This window comes from Spizellomyces punctatus (genome assembly GCF_000182565.1).
Source record: "Spizellomyces punctatus DAOM BR117 chromosome Unknown supercont1.23, whole genome shotgun sequence".
NCBI classification, from domain to species: domain Eukaryota; kingdom Fungi; phylum Chytridiomycota; class Chytridiomycetes; order Spizellomycetales; family Spizellomycetaceae; genus Spizellomyces; species Spizellomyces punctatus.
This window is the reverse complement of record NW_015971559.1, coordinates 250,272-267,802: the sequence shown is the minus strand read 5'-3', so window position 1 is coordinate 267,802 and position 17,531 is coordinate 250,272. Positions and strand designations below refer to the sequence as shown.

Genomic DNA, 17,531 nt, shown 5'->3' with positions numbered 1-17,531 from the left:
TATCAAAAAAGCTTTTTGGATGTTTAAATGATATCAACATCGTTAAACGGAATGTCAGAAATGCAAACAAGTCCTCGGTGGGACAGTCATGTTGCAGTCTGCCATGGCTGTCCCACCCTTGTATGTCATCACCATTTTAAAACCCAACCGAGAACACTTCGTCCCCAAAACATTCCAACCTTGTTCCTTGCAGCCAACACCAACGGCATGTCCACCGACCAAATATCTACTGTTCCCCAGCTACCCCAGTATAGCCCTGCGCCTACACTTCGTCCTCGTACTGTACCAAAGTGTCGTTTCTTTAAATCTTCTGGTGGCTGCCGTACTGGGGAGAACTGCAAATTCTTGCATGTGACGGTCGAGCAAAAGCAGGGCACAGTTCAGAGCGAGAGAAAGAGTAAGAGTACACGACGCCCGCGTGAAATAAAAAGAAATAGCCACGACCAGGAACCATCTCCAATCACCGCAATCAACCACCACGACATAAGCACACATGATGGGAACAGTCAAATTGAACCTCAACCAGTGTCACAAACAGGTGCATTATCGGAAGCGAGATCTGCAACATTGAAAATTGCGAAAAATAGGAGAAGGCAGAGAAAGCCAATTTCCAAAACCACTCCAAAAAAAGCACCTGTCGTGAATACAGCCTCTCCCAAGGAAGGCGATCGGAGCAACCCTGCTGCGTCTCAAACTTTGAACTCGAAGAATACCTCTGCTAAAAAGAATGCAAAACCTCCACCTGCAGTTGCAAGACCGACCCCGAAAGACCTCGAAGCACGGCTAAATGAAACATCGGACCCAGTCGACAAAGCCCACCTCACTCGTCAGGTGGACTTACACCAGCTTGAGCGCCGATTTCGGGAGGCTGGATACCATATCATATCAGAGACAGCGCAGGAAACCATTGTTCAAATTGGCATGGTTCCCACCGATCCAGATTTCCCATTTGATTTAGCTATTCTCCTATTACACATTGGAATTCCCGCGACGTATCCGACTACCCCATCGCACATAACTGTCATCAATCCTGAGATCCCATTCCCCTTACGCCGTAACGTTGAGAAGGCGTGGATGAGAAAGGCTACAGCCTCGAGGATACGTTTACTGCAGATGATTAACTGGTTGGACAGGAACCTGGAACAGCTGTTGGTAATGCCCGATGAACCTACAGGCAGGATAGTATTCGTGAGAAACGAAGGACGAGAGAGGATTGCTTCTGGTTTAACCAACGGGACGGTGACCTTTGCTGAGGATGTACCATCGGCGGGGCCGGGAGATGGATATTACGGACAACGTGTCGGGGACGACGACGCATCAACCAGTAGCCCCTCTTCCGCGGGGGGATCCGACGAGGATGAAGAAAGTCAGCGTGATCGTCGGCATATCGGCAGTAGAGTGCCAGAAGAGGAAGGAACTGACGCCGGGCAGTTGCAAAACGACCCGGACCAATCATATCCCGGAGATTCTATTGATCTAAGCGAGAAAATATCCACCTATCTCTCCGCAATACCGACACCACCACCACCGTCAAGTCACAGAGGAACACAAATCCGCTTTCCCGACATCCATCTTACCAGCATCTCCCTTCTCGAATGTACATCCCTCAACATTGCAGTCCGCTGTACTCGCTGCAAAACGTCAGTCGACGTCCATAACCTCACTACTACACCGCGCTACACTCCTTGTCCACAATGCAAGACGACTCTCGGACTTTTATATCGATCTGAAATGCTCCATCCAGGATCACTGTCCATCGGGTACATTGACCTGGACATGTGCATCCCTTTTGACCTTCTCCCTTCGAATTATATCGCAACCTGCGACTCATGCGCCCGTCCACAACCAAACGGCCACGGGTTTAAAGCTCTTGTTCGGAACCATCCGACTACAATGTCGTGCACGACATGCCACACAAAAATGACGCTGCAGGTTGACCAAGTAAAGTTTCTTACGCTAGGAAACGCATCGCTACCTCCCAAGAAATCCAATAGGATCAAAACGGCCGCAAAGGACCCAGCCCAGATCTTTATCCCAAACACCCCGCTCCCCAAAAACGGTACATGCTCTCACTACAAGAAATCTTATCGGTGGTTTCGCTTTCCTTGCTGCAGCAAAGTTTATCCATGCGATATTTGTCACGAAGAAGGGAAAGCCGATAAGCACGAAATGGCTTGGGCTACCCGTATGGTGTGCGGATTCTGTTCGCGCGAGCAGCCGTATACCAAAGAGGGTGTCTGTAAATGCGGCAAGGAGACCGTGAAGAATGCCGGTAGTGGATTTTGGGAAGGTGGAAAAGGAACTAGGGATAGAAACCGGATGAGTAGAAATGAGGCTAGAAAGTTTAAGGGATTGCGCAAGACGGTGTCGATGAAGAGCAGTCGTGTTGGGAAGAAATTTTAACTGAGGTTCATGATTCGCATGGCTCATCGCAGTTTGCAGTTTGGTTTCATTTTCGACTTCATTCGATCACGATGGTCGCATAATATCAGTAGCCCTTTTCTTGGTTTGGTTTCCATTATTTGACCAAGAGATATAAATTATATAAACAAACGGCCAACAGCGCAAATAACTATACAATTTCCAATTCACCCTATCTTCCACTCCCAGGACTTTGTAATGCATCCTTAACCTGGAATGGTCATCCAGTATGTTGAGTCGATACCAAATCAAAATACACGACTATTCTTGCTTCTGGTTGATCATACCTGTACAATTGTCTCCAATAACCTTCGGCTCTCGTCCAAACGTTTCTGGCGCTCTTCATCTCGTGCAGGTGAAGTTGTCCCGCTTCTCGATATGGGTGGCGGAGGTGTCCTATGCCTCGGGGAGACGACACTCTTTGCAGCTGACGTTGGGGTCGTGCTCGTAGTTGACGCTGGTGTTGACAAATTGGATGAATGCTTGCCGCTGGAGACCAAGGGACTTTTCCGCGCTTCTGATGGGGTAGGCGAGGAACTCTTGCCGGGGCTGATACTCCTCTTGCCTGTGTGGCGCCGCTCGGCCTCGAATTTGGCAAGCATTTCTGGTAGCAAATATCAACGGGTCATGCGCAATGCCCACCGACAACTATCCGGCAATTTAATTACCTTCAACCACAGGATCCTCTTCCGTAGAGTCGTCCAAGGCGCTGCCTTCGGAGCGAGAATTGGGGGAACTACTCCCAGCTTCCGCGTCATTCCCTGATGGCAATGAGATACCACGCGGGTGTGGAGATTGTTCTAGACCAGGGTCATTATCAGAAGTCTTCGCACTGACCGGAGAAATCTTTTCTGGGGTGCGGAAACGTTGGGCGATTTGTGCCTATTAAATACCGGATTTAATGACCCTTACTATCTTACAGTCTTTGTGATTGTGCAGGCGCTGTACCTCATATTTCTTCAGCTGTCGCTTTGTGTTCTCCAATTCAGTCATGATCCTTCTTTCTAGATCACTCTTGCCTCGCACTCCGCCCGGTTCACTTGCCTGTATGTATTGAATCTTTAGTTCAATTTGCACATGGTGCCCAAAGGAGGTTTGCCGACGTACCTCATGCACGCGCATGAGATCTTCCATCACCATCTGTTTATTCGCCACTTGTTCCTTTAATTCAGCGACCTCCAAAGATAGTTTATGACAGCGGTCTTCGGATTGTGAAAGCGCTATGAAGCAGATGAGTCAGTACGTTGGGTCTGCGACTGGTGAATGAGTGAGGGCAACGGGTGACATACCTTCTCTTGTGCGTGCCAAGTCACCCTCTAATTGGGATATCTGCTTCTTGAGACTGTCGCGCGCTGCTTGAGCTTCCTTCATGTCACTGCTCATTGCCTGTAGCGACAGCGCTTGCTGCTGATTGACCTGTTGCAATTGATCCTCCAGCGTCCCCTTTGATTCCTGATAATCTTTGGCAGCCTTTTCTGTCTGAAACTGACGGGTTCTCTCCATGGCGACAAGATGTTCTAGCCGCTCCGATTTCAACCTTTCCGCGCGGATCTGTGCCCCTGTTGCTTCACGATCTGTTTCCAGCTTCTTTATTAACGCCTGCATGCGCTCGCACTCTAGCGTCACACTGGTAAGCTGCTTTTGCAGCTCTTCCTTATGACGCTCAAGGGAAAGGGCTAAATCGCGGGCTGCCGCGATATCTCTGAGCAGGCGCTGCTTGTCCGACTCTAGATGGCGAATGGCCCGCTCTGCCGTCGCCAGTGACCTTGACAGATTATTGCACTGTTTTTCGAACGCGGCCAAGTCAATCTTATACTTTGTGACCTCTCCAGCCGCTTCATCTAGAGCTTTTTGTAGTTGCTGTACTCTCTTGTCCCTCAGGATGACCTCCATTCTCATGTTATTGCTCTCCTCTCCCGCCAGGCGCACACCCACATCAAGCCGCTCATGTTCAGCCACAAGCTTTCTGTATGCAGCAAAGAGGCGTTCCCGCTCCTGATCCTTCGCCTGAACAAGCTCGTCAAGAAGCTGCACTTGTCTTTCAGTCTCCGCTAGTTCCGCTCGTAGTCTTTCTCGGTCGCTCGCGACCTCCGCTAGCTCTCCGTTTAACATTTGATTCTCTCTTGTCAACGCCGCGAGGTCCATACCCACATTGCGCGCCTCTTCGCCGTTGCGCTGTGCTTCTGCCGCCCATCGATCGCGGTCGCCTATTAAATTTTCAACCTTTGTTCTAAGCGCCCCGACTTCTGCATCCCGCTCATTTAGGTGATGGTTCAGGAGATCGACCTGTTCGCGAAGATTTCCAATATCTTGTTCCGCAGCCAGCGTTCCGTTTTGCAGATTTGAGACAATGCCCTCCAATTCGACAATTCGTTCACACTTTCGATCCATCTCAGCTCTGTCTTTGTCCCTTTCACCGTCAACCTCCACTAGAAGTTGCCGCTGCTCCGCTAACTGACGGGCTTGCATTTCCATTTCTTTCCGGAAACGTTCGCATTCTGCTGTCGCCCGCGACAACCGCAGTTCGAGATCAGTAACCTTTGAGCGGAAATCTCGTACTTGGAAGCTCTAATTTGGATAAAAGCTTTGTTAAATCTTCTCGATATTTCGCTGAGAGCAGGACGTGATGCCGCCATATGGGAGATGCAGAACTTACCCCGCGATCGCGTTCTGCCTCCATTTCAGAAATCCGGCTACGCAGAGCTTCTTCTCGTCGTCGAAGGTCTTCCGCGTCCAGCTGCATGTTCTCCCCTAGCTTCTCAGCAGTTCGCAAACGGTCTTGGAGTTCCGCATTATCACGTTCCTTTATCGCCAGCGCAGCCCGTAAGCTAAGAGTCATATGCATATTAATCGAAAGCACGCGGAAATTGCTGCAGTAACGATGAATGGGCACACACCTTTCACACTCCCCATGAAGATGCTGTACTACATCATCAGCTCCAGTGCCAATCTCTCGTTGCCGATGCACCGCGGCCTTAAGGTCTTGCTGTAGCTGCTGCACCTCTTCTTCAAGCTGACGTATTTTTTGTTGACTGTCAGTCCATTGCGCAAAGTCTACAGTGCGTTGCGGCTCTCCAGTTTCGGGTGATAGCACTGGGGCAGAAGGTTCGGGAGGTGCAGTTGGTCGTGGAGGAGGGACCTGACCCTTTGGCACTTGGAGAGAGGGATTGCTGCGAAGTAGGTGTAATTCTTCTGTGACCTACAAAGTTCCGATGAGTTCCAGTCGTAAGTGACAAGATACTCGCAACGTCTCTGAAGAGTGCCAACCTGGGTATAAAGTGCCGCAATGTTGTCGCGATCAGCCGTGACGATCTCGACGCAGCTTTGCACATCAGTCAGTTGCATCTCGAATTTCTGTAGCACAAGAATTAAATCGTCACGCTCTCGCTGTACGGCATCCAGACTAGTTGCAAGTCGCGTTTGGTTGGCTAGAGCCTATTTAGTTATGCGAAGGTCATCAGATTGTCGAAAAAAAAGTCAAGTATTAGAACCGAATTCTTTGCTACTGCTCACCTCGTCCTTTATCTTCTCGGCCACTTCCAGGTTCCTGGTCGTTTGATTGCACTCAATTTGCTGAGTGGCCAACTCTCTCTGCAGCACTTGCGCGCGAGTTCTTAAAGAGACCAGTTCACTTTCCAGTTTACTTGCATGCTCAATCTGCCGTAAATACATCAGCAATGGCATATAGGTTTCTTGCGCGAATTGGATATCCATATACCTGTCCTTGTAACGATTTGAAATCGGTCTCTAAAGCCCACTTCTGTGCTTCAGTTTCCCTTAATCGGATAGTGAGCGAAGCTTTCTCGTCCTTAAGCTTCTGGATTTGCTGAGGCAAACTTGGATCCCGCTCTTCCTGACGTCGAGTACTGTCCCCGGAAACTGGCGGTATAACCTGTTCTGGTGGCCGAGTTCGCATATATTCCGATAATCGCGCATTTTCGTTTTTGAGGGCTTCGACCTCATCTTGTAACCTCTTAACCTGACGTCGCTCCTCATTTGCATTTGCCTTGGCCGTCACACCAGAAGTCTCCTCCGCAGAGTCAGATTCGGGCTTCTGCTTTTCGGGGCTCATGCTCCGTCTTTTCTTGGCGTCCTGTCGGATGCCTTTTTCTCGAATAACATCGTTTTGCTCAACCATGCGTTCAAGCTTGTCCACACTATTCATTAAGCCTTTCGTTCGGTCACGTTCACGGGCTAATTGTTGGGCGAGAGATTGCTTTTCTGCATCAAGAGTAGCGTACAAATTCTGTTTCTCTTCATCATGAGCACTGATTTCTTTTTCAAGTCCCTCCACGTGCTCCTGCAGATATTCTAACTGCATCTCCAATTGCTCGATCCGCTGTCTTGCAACGTTAAGATCCTGAATGTTCTGCACTTTCCCGTCTACGCCTCCTTCCCGGGTACCGCTGCTCAGCGGGACGGTACTAAACTGCTGCGCACGTGCAATCTCGAGCTGAGCACCAAGCCGCTCCATCTCTTGCTCTCGATTTTCAAGTTTCTTTCGAATGAGGTCGAGCTGGTAAAATGCAGAGTCAGTGGTGTGGAGGTTGATCCCAGGGGTAAAATGACAAATGAGTACCTCATTTTCCAGATCCAGGTTTTTGGCGGATAGCAGGTCCATGGCTTTTCCCAGATTTGCAATGCGACCCTCCGCCAGCTTGACCATATCCGCGATCATTGGATCAGGGGGAGGAAAGTGCACCGGGGGATTTTGAAGTGGCTCAAGGCCAGTCTCAATATCAATCTTCTGCAGTCTTTGAAACAGCTTTTCCGCTCTCGCAGCTGCGTCCCCTTTCCCTTTGCCAGTGCTCTTTGCGTTAACCTTGCTTTCGGCAATCGCCTTCTCAAATAGCCCCAGCTTTGCGAGTGCCTCTTCTGTCTTCGCACGTGCTTCCTCCACCCGCTGTTGCTCGACCTCGACACGGTGCGCATACTGTGATGCCACGAATCTCAGATCTGCTGTTTGCGACTCGAAACGGCGCGCTGCTTGCGCTGTTCGCTTCTCACGGGCATCACGCTCGTCGGCCAATCGTACTATATCGTGGTGAAGGTGATTATTCTCCGCTGTGAGCCGAGATATCTCACTCCGTAAAGGTGACACCTAGGAAGTCATAAAGTGATGCGATTACAACGCGGGAAGGTTGGAAAGTACAAAAGCACAACAAATCCATAGCTTTCTTGTGGAGATCCAATAAAGTCGTCATGATGTTTAAATCACGCTTTAGCTTACCTGAGCCTGGATTGCAGCCGCATCGGCCTTCCACTTGTCTGTTTCTATCTTTGACTTTCGGCACGTCTCGGTCGTCACTACCAAATCTGCAAGTAACTTTCTAACCAAAGGGACAGCATCTGGTGGGAGATATTCCTTGTAGCCCAGCTTTTCCAGGCGGTGACGGAGTGTTGCGCAATCCGGTCCCGGTGATTCTGACCTCCACTGCGGGAGTAGAGGAGGAGCCGCCGTCGCTGTCATCGCCATGACCATACGAGATGCCAATGCGCGTCCCAGACGGGGCTACGCGTGTGGAACTGCGGAAGGAATGTGACGGGGCACGGGAAGCTCCCGGACTGTGCTCACACTGTTGATCTACGTCTCCAGCAAGTGGACGTCGGGTATGTAACTGGTTGAATTCTGAGAACGATCTTGCGCACTCTCACGCGAATGTCCTGGACCGGATCACGTGATCATCAACTCTTCAACCAAACCCCTTTTTGCAATGAATGCATGCCCGCCATTTGGAGGACAGGAGAAAACTGCGCATGCAGAGCAGGTATTGACAATTATAATGGAGACAACGAGTTGTTATCAATCAATTGATTTATTCGCTTAAACTCATATGTACAAGGAAGAGCACGACAATAATGCAATGAACTATTGGCGTTGACAAACGCCGTTCTTCTGTATTTGATATCTTGAGGGAGTGAGAATGCTTATCCACCGAAACCGTAGAGAGTACGGCCCTGGCGTTTGAGGGCGTATACAACATCCAGTGAGGTGACAGTCTTGCGCTTGGCGTGCTCGGTGTAAGTTACAGCGTCGCGAATGACGTTCTCGAGGAACACCTTGAGAACGGAACGGGTCTCTTCGTAGATAAGACCAGAGATACGCTTTACACCACCACGACGAGCAAGACGACGGATGGCAGGCTTGGTAATACCCTAAGAGAAGGCAGCGAACGATTAGCGGTAGAAAACAAGAGTCAAAAGGGCGCAAGGAGTCTTACCTGAATGTTGTCGCGCAGAATCTTACGGTGACGCTTTGCGCCTCCCTTTCCAAGTCCCTTTCCTCCCTTTCCGCGTCCGGACATTGTGCTGAAGTGTTGTTGTTGGTGTTCTTGAAGTGCTGAAGTCGGTGCCTTGACGAGTCGTCGGGGACTGTTCTTGTGCTTGTGAGCCGGGGAGGTTGAGTTACGCTGCTGTGGTGGGGTGAAGAGTTGGGGGGAAGCGCAACTGACGCGCCCCTTTTATAGCCGTCAAGGGACCCACCTGGGGTTGCGGAAAATGATACTATAACCAAATCGGGCTTAATTACGGTCACGTGAGCAATTAACGCTCTCCGTGGCTACGCCGCCATTTAGATGACTGTGCCGGTGCATTTTGGTAATATGACCCGATTTGGTATTATTGTATATTGTTAATTACGCGACCATTCTTCTCGCGTCTATAAAAGGGCAGGTATCTGTCGTGTCCCCTCCAGTTCATCATACCAACAGCACATCGATCAACGAAAGTCATCAAGACAACGCCATCCGAACTTCGGCAACTCGACACCTTCAAGACTTTTCACACTCGACCTTCAAGACTACAACACAATGGCCCGTACCAAGCAAACCGCTCGTAAGTCCACCGGAGGAAAGGCTCCCCGTAAGCAGTTGGCCACAAAAGCTGCCCGCAAGTCTGCTCCCGCCACCGGTGGTGTCAAGGTAGGGATCCCCCGTTTCTTCTTTGATTCATGATGAACTCGGTAAACTTACTCGTCCTTTATAGAAACCTCACCGTTACAGGCCCGGTACCGTCGCCCTTCGTGAAATTCGTCGGTACCAAAAGTCTACCGAACTTTTGATCCGCAAGCTTCCCTTCCAGCGTCTCGTCCGTGAGATTGCTCAAGACTTCAAAACCGACCTCCGTTTCCAGTCATCGGCCATTGGAGCCCTTCAGGAAGCTTCGGAAGCATACCTCGTCGGTCTCTTCGAGGACACCAACTTGGCTGCCATCCACGCCAAGCGTGTGACCATCCAACCCAAGGACATTCAGCTCGCCCGCCGTCTCCGTGGAGAGCGTTCTTAAACGCGTTACAATTACACCCCAACCTGGAACACTAGCGTTTGTTGAACGCTACCTTGGTGTTATGTAGTTACTCCGGGAAGCAAGAGAATTGATTTATTACACTTGTAAATACTTTTTTGTGATCGTCGACAATAAATGCAATGAACAACATACTTTTTGTCTATCATTTACCTTTGTCACTAGCGCGCGCAGTTGCTGTGACTGTGCCGCCCATGTCTACAAGCTCTGTTGAGCTTTTTTTGTTTTCTGGCCCAGTTCCCCATTGCACTGCAGGTTGGAGGAGTGTCGAGTCGGAACTCTGCCCTAACCTGATGAGCAGACAAACGTTACAAGATTCCGCACACGCCACAGACGCATCCTGGGTTGTAAGACCCTCTCCTCCTTCCACACCTTTATATTCCCCCCTCCCAGCCAATAATATCGGTGGTGATTCGCCCATGGACATTGCCGTTAGTGACGAGAGCAACACAACGGCGCAGGGTTCCGTCAGTCTGGGGGACATTTTGGACGGTCAAGTCGAGAGACTTGGACCAGATTCACAGAATGGAGTAGGGGAGGACACTGATGCGGAAGCAAGTGCCAGCGGAAGTGACTCTGAAAATGGGCGAGGGAAAAACAAGTCGGCGCCTGTCGGATATTGCGTAGAGTGTGAAGGTTGGTTTTGTTCTCCAGCTTTTAGCAGACTATTTTCTGCTTGACAGGCTGATGGTCTTGTACAACTGCAGATCAACCTGCGTCGGTGTTTTGCGAGCAGTGTGCGGACAATTACTGCGAAGTTTGCTTCCACTCACAGCACCGCAAGGGAAATCGAAAGCGACACAGCACAAAATCCTTGCAATCGACAACCCCCCAGAAGAAAGCGAAGCGATCGAATGGAAAAGCAGAGGTGGGTAGGGAAACTGAGAGGGGAAATTGCCGGGCTGAAGAGGATTCATCAATAATGCGTGACAAAGAGTCCAGGGACGGGGATCATCCATACCGCCCTAAAATATCTTAAAATTCAGGCAGAACCAGCTGTAACGGCCAACGGCGAAAACCAGGAAGATGAGGAACTCAGCGACGATTTCAAATTGATGGGCGAACAGCCAACCGCGAAGGCGCCCGTTGGTGACTGGTTCTTGGAGAGAGCAAAGTTTATACCATTACGGTTAACCTTGGACGAGCGCAAATACCTTCGTTTGTTGGAAGCTGCACTGAGCGTGTCTGAGTATACAGACCGTATCGATATCCTAAGTTATGGAAGCAAAAGCAAGCGGATTGTGTCGCAAATCAAAGAACTTTGTGCCATATTATCGGGTCTTGTGTTGGCGGCTGATTACAAAGTTGGACAAGAACTTTTCCAAGATAGAGATTTCGGAAGTAATGCCGAGTTCTTCCAGGAAATGTAAGGAAGGGCATGTTTTTGTGGCTCAGTATCATAACCCCTCACCCCATGTTTTGTTACAATTAGCTTCGAGCTAGGGCGGCGGCATAAGATCATGAATCCGGAGAAGATGCGAACTACTTACGGGAAGCTTGTTTACCTGCTGCAAGACTCGCAAATCCCTGAAGTAAAAGATATGCTGGAGTTTACCTGTGTTAAACCTATAAAGACTGTGTACACGGTCCTCAGCGAGCTGAATGGATTGAGAGTTCTGGAAGACGATCTGATCGCGATAGCAACACAGGAGATTCTGTCTGAAGGGAAAAGCCGGCATCAAGTTCAGTCGGAAATCAAAATGAAAGAGCGCGCCATTGAGCAGCTGGCGCGAAAATATGGAAGTAGTGAATTGAAGCCGGACCTCATCCGACAATGTCTATATTCCATTGGCGACAATCATGCTTTCCTACGCGTTAATAGGGACCCTTGTGATAAGATGATATCGTACCTGCAAAAATATTTTGATGCTGAAAAGGAAGAGCAAGGGTTTTCCCTGGCGATTAGATCGGGGCGAGGAGGTGCGCGGCTTTCACACGATCATGGCAAGCAATACCACTATGTATTGCAGTCCTTGACACTGTGGAGAGAGATTATGCACGATATGTTTATGCTCTGGAGCCTTGCTGAGCAGGATCTGTTGAGCGATGAAAACGGCTACCGCCTGAGAGATACCGGCCAGGGATTGAATCGCGTGCAGGCCGCCCCAAGGGTGTCGCGGATGATGCACACGATTTTGCATCGTGCACAGAAGAGGGTGGGCTACTGGGTTGGGTCATCAGTGATCCATTTGGGAGATCATGTGAGTATATGCAAACCTCGTACTCGCTATCCATATGTATCTAATCGGTTACATCGATATGTGCTCTATTAGAATGTTCCAAATGCGCTCATGTTTATCGACAAATACACCCAAGTTTACCGCATTCTTTTGCCAATTTGCAATTGTTTGGGGCAGTTGGAAGATCTGGTCAAGAATCCCGGCATAAAGGGTTACATTGACGGACAGTTTGGAGGGACGGAAAGATTACGGAAGGAGATACTCGCGGACTTCTTTCGACATGCCTTTGACGGAAGTGGTGCGGATAACTTCTTTGGTAAGTGTTTGTTACCTAACCATTACTGATTCAATATGGATCTTCAATGTGCTACTGTTTTTAGACGCTGGTTCATGCATTGATGGAAGATTGACCTCGGCGTGGAACTGGTGTTCGACTTTAGAGAAGAAGCGATATTTCCCCGTCTTTCTCTTGAGTGGCTTCATGGGATTCGATGGGCAATGGTAGATGATGTGGGTCGGTAGAAAAGGGGGTCTGGGATTACATGTATCATAGAGACACGTTTAGAAATTAAAAAAACTGAAAAAATCAGGAGCTTATTCAATCATGTTGTTTCCACCAGTGCCATCTGATAAGGCAGCCTTGTAATTGGAGAATCATTGACACAAGTAGGAAGGAACATGTCTAAAGGAGCCAACCATATCCCCTTCTTTAGTCCTCTTGTGAATTAACCACATGTATTGTGGCACCATCATGGAGATAAACAAAACATATCGATTTGCGGCCATGATGATTGCAATGATTGCTCGTGCGTACATCTAATCAGTGGAACATTTTGCCGTTGCCACGCGCATCACTCATTCAACTAGTATCTGAACGTTCTCTGACCGGAACGCTTCGGACCCCGGCCTTTGTAGGATTTGTCTTGTGGTGGTGGACACTAGTTACCCAGTTAGACCAACCCTAATGTGTCATATGTGTAATTAAGCCAGATAGTAGTCAGGCTTTATCCGAGCTGGTTGCTGCCAAACCCAAACAACATGTTTGTTATTGCCATTAACCTTAAATAACTGATGGAGCAGCAGGCTTAGCTAGGTTACACACGACTGGGGCACGTGATGCGCCGTGCAGTTGGCCGCCCAAGCGCTTCAACAGCAGGCCCGCTGCCCATCCAAGTTAGGCTATCTTTAGAACGCTTGCCAGAACTGTCAAGTGTACAGGACTACACTTGGAGAAATCTGCGGTTCGCCATTATTTGCTTTTGCATGACAACTTTCGACTGTGTGAGCGGATCGCCCTTTACGTCTCGTGTGTTTATGCGCCGCGCCATCCGGGAAACTTGGCACAACTATAAAACGCACCTGCGGACAAGAATAGGGACATGTCACTACAAGGTATAAACCCTTTGTGGGTCTGAGCTCAGTGCGATCGGAGGGATGTGGAGCGCGAGGACCAGTTGACACACATGGCTGACCTGCAATTTGCATATTTTTCAAACGTAGCGTCAAGGTACCCAAGCGCCCAATTGTCCGCTGCTACGGAGCGGCTGAAGAAAGTCGTTGCAAGCTATGAAGCTCATGAGAAAAATCCTTCGTCTGCTCTCATACGGTCAGCCTATGCTGCAACGGACGACGTGGAATCGTATGGGCGCGCACTGACTGGGCTCACTGAAAACACCACACATATTGTCGATGATCGTCTGGTTCGTTCGTTGAAGACCTCTTTTAGAGATGCAGTTGGAAGGGCGGATGCAGCTCTACGACGAGAATTAGATAAATTGGTGAACATTGTGCTGGACGAAGTTCGCTTTGTATATGAGGCAGATGGAGCAGACGATGCAAATTCTGATGATTTAGGTGCTGTCGTTAATCAATATGCAATGGAAGGAACGCGCTCTAAACCTTGAATCTTTGAACGACGCGTGTAGGTGAAGGTGCTGTAGAATCATGCCGACAAGCTCTGCAAGAGATTGCTCATCGAATGGACCTTGTTGGAGGACTCGACGCTCTGTTGAATGACTTTATCACTACAACTTTCCGTAATGACGTCCATGATACATATTTGGGCATGATCGAAACTGCGAACGCCGCAACAGAGGACCGTTTAAGCGCAAGGATTCAGCGTGTAACCAATAAGCTTGAAGTAACGCAGTCCACCACTTCTCAGGTGCGTGATGTGTAATTTGTATCGTTTCCAATATGCAGTTCGCTGATCATGATTGTCCGTTCATTTTTGCAGCCTTCAGCAACCGCTCCCCGTCCCCATCCAGTTTCGGCACCTCAGAGGACTGCGACACAGGTTAAGACAAATCCGTCACCACCACCCGTTGTTCCTCGACCCGCGGCAGATACTGCGGTGTCACGACCATATTCTGCCTCAGAAGCTGTGCCGCCACCGCAGCCGCCACCACTGACGAAGCCCCGACCAAAAAGCATCGCCGTTAATCAGGGCCCCTCTACTACTTCGCGTCTGCCTCCGCCGATCGAGCGATCACCGGTTGCAAAGTCCCGTCAGTCACTAACGGACTTGACGCCAGATGAGGCCGAAGAAATGGACGTGGAAGAGACCGAGGGTGGAAATCCGCCAGGGGACGGCCGTACGGGATTTGTATCCAACCTTAATCGTATGCTTTCGGGACCCCCGCCAAAATTCAACCGTCCTGCTGTTCAATACTCAGCGCAAGATGAAGCCGGGAGTGACGATGATCAGTATAACCCTCGTTCCCTGACGCGAGAAGTGACTCAGGAGCCTCAAGACGTGCAGTCAGAACAGGACTATCCACAGATGGAGGATGAACCCGCAGAAACACATGCAATACCGCCTGCTGCAGTTGTGCCTGGCCAGCAGCCGCCAGCAGCGCCTGCACGGGTTCCAACTGTGACTTCCATGCCAGAACAGAGCCTGGCGCCGCCCCAGCAGATGAGCTCATCTGTGTCTGACCAGAATGTCGCCGGGAAGGAAAAGGACAAACATAAGGGGCAAAAGTCACCAAAGATGGGGATTCGCGGTATGCTCAGTCACTTGACAAAGTCCAGACCAAAGAAAGGCAAAAAGAGCGGAAAGGATGACGAGACCGGAGAGCATGAGCCTCACGCTTCGGAATCTACGGTAAGTGTCCTGCTGATTAATCTACGAATGATTTCCAGCCTTAACCGTTGTGATGTGTAACAGGAGCCTTCGCACCCTTCTGAGGAGGCAGGCGCAGAAGTGGATCATCCACCCGTTGCAGTCCCTCCTCGCCCAGCAGCACGGCCTCCTGTACAAGCCCGTGAAGAAGAGCCATATGAAGACTCTACGCGCGGACATGAGAAATCACAGAGTTCCACAAGTTCCCGATCTTCCAAGCCGACCCATAGCCGACCTGGGTCTATCGGTGCTAGTCTACCTGGCGTTACAGACCAGATTGCTCAATCTGGAGAACAACACGCTAGCGATGACGGGTACACCGAAGCTCCGGCAGGAGGTCCAGAGAGACCTCCAGCTGTACCCTCAAGGCCTAAAAAGCCTCAGGGCAATTCTGCCATGAGCGCGCTCGCTTCTGTGATGCGAGGCAACCAAAAGACTGGCGATGAGACGGCTTCAGAAGCAGATGAGACTGCTAGCATTGCAAGTGGCCGAGGGAATCGGATGAGTATGTATTCTGATTCCGGCGCCAGTGCTGGCCGTCCGACGAGCATGTATTCCGAAGCCGGAGACCGTCGCAGTGTCCATCAGGATACACCGTCAGAGGAATCCATCGGTCGATTTCCACCGCGAGTAGCTCCTTCCACCCCCATTAGGAGAGGTACCTACGACGAGCCACAATCCCCAGGCTCGCCTCCGGTCGGGACGATTGAACCTCCAGCACCAGTCCCACGCCGCCCACCAAGGCCAGTTCCTTCACATAGCCCAATGCGGAAGAGCACGGCAGATGACCATAGTCCATCGCCACCCCTTCCTAATGTGCCTCCCAAACCGGGCGCTACCCGTAAGAGTACGCACTTTGACGAGGTTCCGGCTGAGGTACGACCGATGCCACCGGGCACTGCTCAACGACCTACCTCAATGGCGAGTGAGCGTCCAATGTCTGTGGTGTCAACGGTTTCGGCTACGGATTCCGTTCCTGGCCATGAAGAACCGTCTTCGACGGCAGTTGAGGATCACGGGGAGGCTCCTTCTCCCAAACCGCGGAGAATTCCTGGCCTCTTTGCTACCAACCATGGGGCCCTGGGAGCGTTGGCCGCTGCGGTCACTGGGAGGAGCGGACCGCCAGCATTTCCACGGTCACTGTCACAGGATGACCATATTGCTGAAGAACATGTAGCGGACGGTGCTGGTACGCCGCCTCCGGAAGAAGTAAGCATTTTGGAGCGTTTCAAAGACGTGAAATCTCTACCTGTTCCTGATCGCCTTGTATGTGTAGGTGCTCCCAGCTCCGCTTCAGACTCGTCCAGGGGACCAGGATACACAGGCTGTAAGTAATTTTTATCATTGTGCTCAGTATATTGAAACTCATATTACGCATATTTCTGCATCAAAAGGAACCGGCTGTGGTATCTCCGACCACACGTCGAGTAGCAGCTGCGGGCCGTTCTCCGTCTCATACAGATTTATTTAACGGCCCAGCGCTGGTATGTAGATGCGGGCTGTTGCAGTGCAGTTCTCTCAGGTATTGACCTTGACCTGGCGGTTACAGAACTTTAAGCGAAAGGAATCGAGTGTTAGTGGAGATGACAAGGCCATTGAAAAGGTGGGCGGTCCGGATCATGCTGGATGTGTGCTTGCAAATGCTCACACCATATAAATACATCAGGGCGGTCTGGAATGGTTGAACAAGCACCTAGTCGCACATGACATCCAAGTTGATAACCTATACTCTGCACTTGGGAATGGATTAAATCTGATTTATGCACTAGAGGTAAAAACATGCGCGGACCAAACTCCGTTCGGTTCATGCAACTAATGTTTTAAATTTCAGGACTGCACGGGCGAGTCTGTTGGGAAGTACAATAAGCGCGCCATGTTGCCTGTCCATAAAATCGATAACATTGCGGTAGCACTCAATTTCTTGACCAAGAAGGGAATATCGACTGGTTTCTGTTCTCCTCAAGGTGGGTTGACCCATTTTGTCCATGTGGCATTTTTTTTTTCGTGGTCCAACACACGATATTAACCTGTAAATTCCTTTTAGATATCATGGACGGCGATCGAGGCAAGATCCTAACGCTGTTCAACTATATATTGAAAACCTTTCCTGCGTAGTTGGCAAGTTTTCGGAATCGGCATGAGAGATGGAGGCGTGACAATATTTTGAAAAAAGTGATGGGCGCTTTTAGCGATATCAGCATACATGAGCTGCGAGATGATTGATTGGAGACTAGGGCCATTCTGCTGCATGGGCGAGGCTGTGAAGATGTAAAATGAATGGGGTCAATATAAGCATTGGAATTGCGCTCGCATTGCGCTCTTTTTGCCACTGGTTCTGGGCAAGCGTGACTGTGCAGGTGTTCTTTGACCTGAACGCATTCTTTTGGCGATGTCATCCATTACTGCTTTGACAGGATGCGATAGCGACATCCATAGCATTTTGTATCGCTATGGCTTTGGGCACTGTTGGATGGGATGAGCCTGTTCAAACCCGAAACTCGAAA

At 50.0% G+C, this 17,531-nt stretch overlaps 6 protein-coding genes across 7 annotated transcripts; 4 read left to right on the top strand and 2 right to left on the bottom strand.

Annotated features, from left to right (window-relative positions):
• Window positions 1–168: 168 nt before the first annotated feature.
• On the top strand, window positions 169–2,569 carry SPPG_08647 (uncharacterized protein). Its single transcript, XM_016756793.1, has one exon. It carries the CDS (start codon window positions 208–210, stop codon window positions 2,401–2,403), a length of 2,196 nt encoding a protein of 731 aa, XP_016604093.1. The 5' UTR covers window positions 169–207; the 3' UTR covers window positions 2,404–2,569.
• On the bottom strand, window positions 2,066–8,086 carry SPPG_08646 (uncharacterized protein). The gene is made up of 13 exons (XM_016756792.1): window positions 7,652–8,086; window positions 7,001–7,522; window positions 6,140–6,937; window positions 5,935–6,078; window positions 5,689–5,856; window positions 5,319–5,620; window positions 5,078–5,249; window positions 3,711–4,989; window positions 3,529–3,641; window positions 3,370–3,465; window positions 3,090–3,303; window positions 2,709–3,025; window positions 2,066–2,632 (listed from the first exon to the last, which is right to left on the bottom strand). The coding sequence occupies exons 1-13, from the start codon at window positions 7,901–7,903 to the stop codon at window positions 2,594–2,596; spliced, it is 4,416 nt and encodes a 1,471-aa protein (XP_016604092.1). The 5' UTR covers window positions 7,904–8,086; the 3' UTR covers window positions 2,066–2,593.
• A 132-nt stretch (window positions 8,087–8,218) lies between these two features.
• On the bottom strand, window positions 8,219–8,854 carry SPPG_08645 (histone H4). Its single transcript, XM_016756791.1, has 2 exons — window positions 8,643–8,854; window positions 8,219–8,577 (listed from the first exon to the last, which is right to left on the bottom strand). Exons 1-2 carry the CDS (start codon window positions 8,724–8,726, stop codon window positions 8,350–8,352), a joined length of 312 nt encoding a protein of 103 aa, XP_016604091.1. The 5' UTR covers window positions 8,727–8,854; the 3' UTR covers window positions 8,219–8,349.
• A 259-nt stretch (window positions 8,855–9,113) lies between these two features.
• SPPG_08644 (histone H3) lies at window positions 9,114–9,857 on the top strand. Its single transcript, XM_016756790.1, has 2 exons — window positions 9,114–9,341; window positions 9,406–9,857. The coding sequence occupies exons 1-2, from the start codon at window positions 9,231–9,233 to the stop codon at window positions 9,703–9,705; spliced, it is 411 nt and encodes a 136-aa protein (XP_016604090.1). The 5' UTR covers window positions 9,114–9,230; the 3' UTR covers window positions 9,706–9,857.
• Window positions 9,858–9,962: 105 nt separating this feature from the next.
• On the top strand, window positions 9,963–12,508 carry SPPG_08643. Of its 2 annotated transcripts, none has more exons than XM_016756788.1 (6): window positions 9,963–10,359; window positions 10,431–10,591; window positions 10,710–11,089; window positions 11,156–11,924; window positions 11,997–12,219; window positions 12,284–12,508. In XM_016756788.1, the coding sequence occupies exons 1-6, from the start codon at window positions 10,017–10,019 to the stop codon at window positions 12,406–12,408; spliced, it is 2,001 nt and encodes a 666-aa protein (XP_016604088.1). In that variant the 5' UTR covers window positions 9,963–10,016; the 3' UTR covers window positions 12,409–12,508. The 2 variants fall into 2 exon arrangements, with proteins under 2 accessions (XP_016604088.1, XP_016604089.1); XM_016756789.1 differs by having other exon boundaries at window positions 10,659–11,089.
• Window positions 12,509–13,080: 572 nt separating this feature from the next.
• Window positions 13,081–17,359, top strand: SPPG_08642 (uncharacterized protein). Its single transcript, XM_016756787.1, has 11 exons — window positions 13,081–13,295; window positions 13,404–13,757; window positions 13,829–14,067; window positions 14,140–15,009; window positions 15,073–16,236; window positions 16,304–16,354; window positions 16,422–16,511; window positions 16,577–16,630; window positions 16,694–16,798; window positions 16,859–16,991; window positions 17,072–17,359. Exons 1-11 carry the CDS (start codon window positions 13,283–13,285, stop codon window positions 17,140–17,142), a joined length of 3,144 nt encoding a protein of 1,047 aa, XP_016604087.1. The 5' UTR covers window positions 13,081–13,282; the 3' UTR covers window positions 17,143–17,359.
• Window positions 17,360–17,531: the final 172 nt, after the last annotated feature.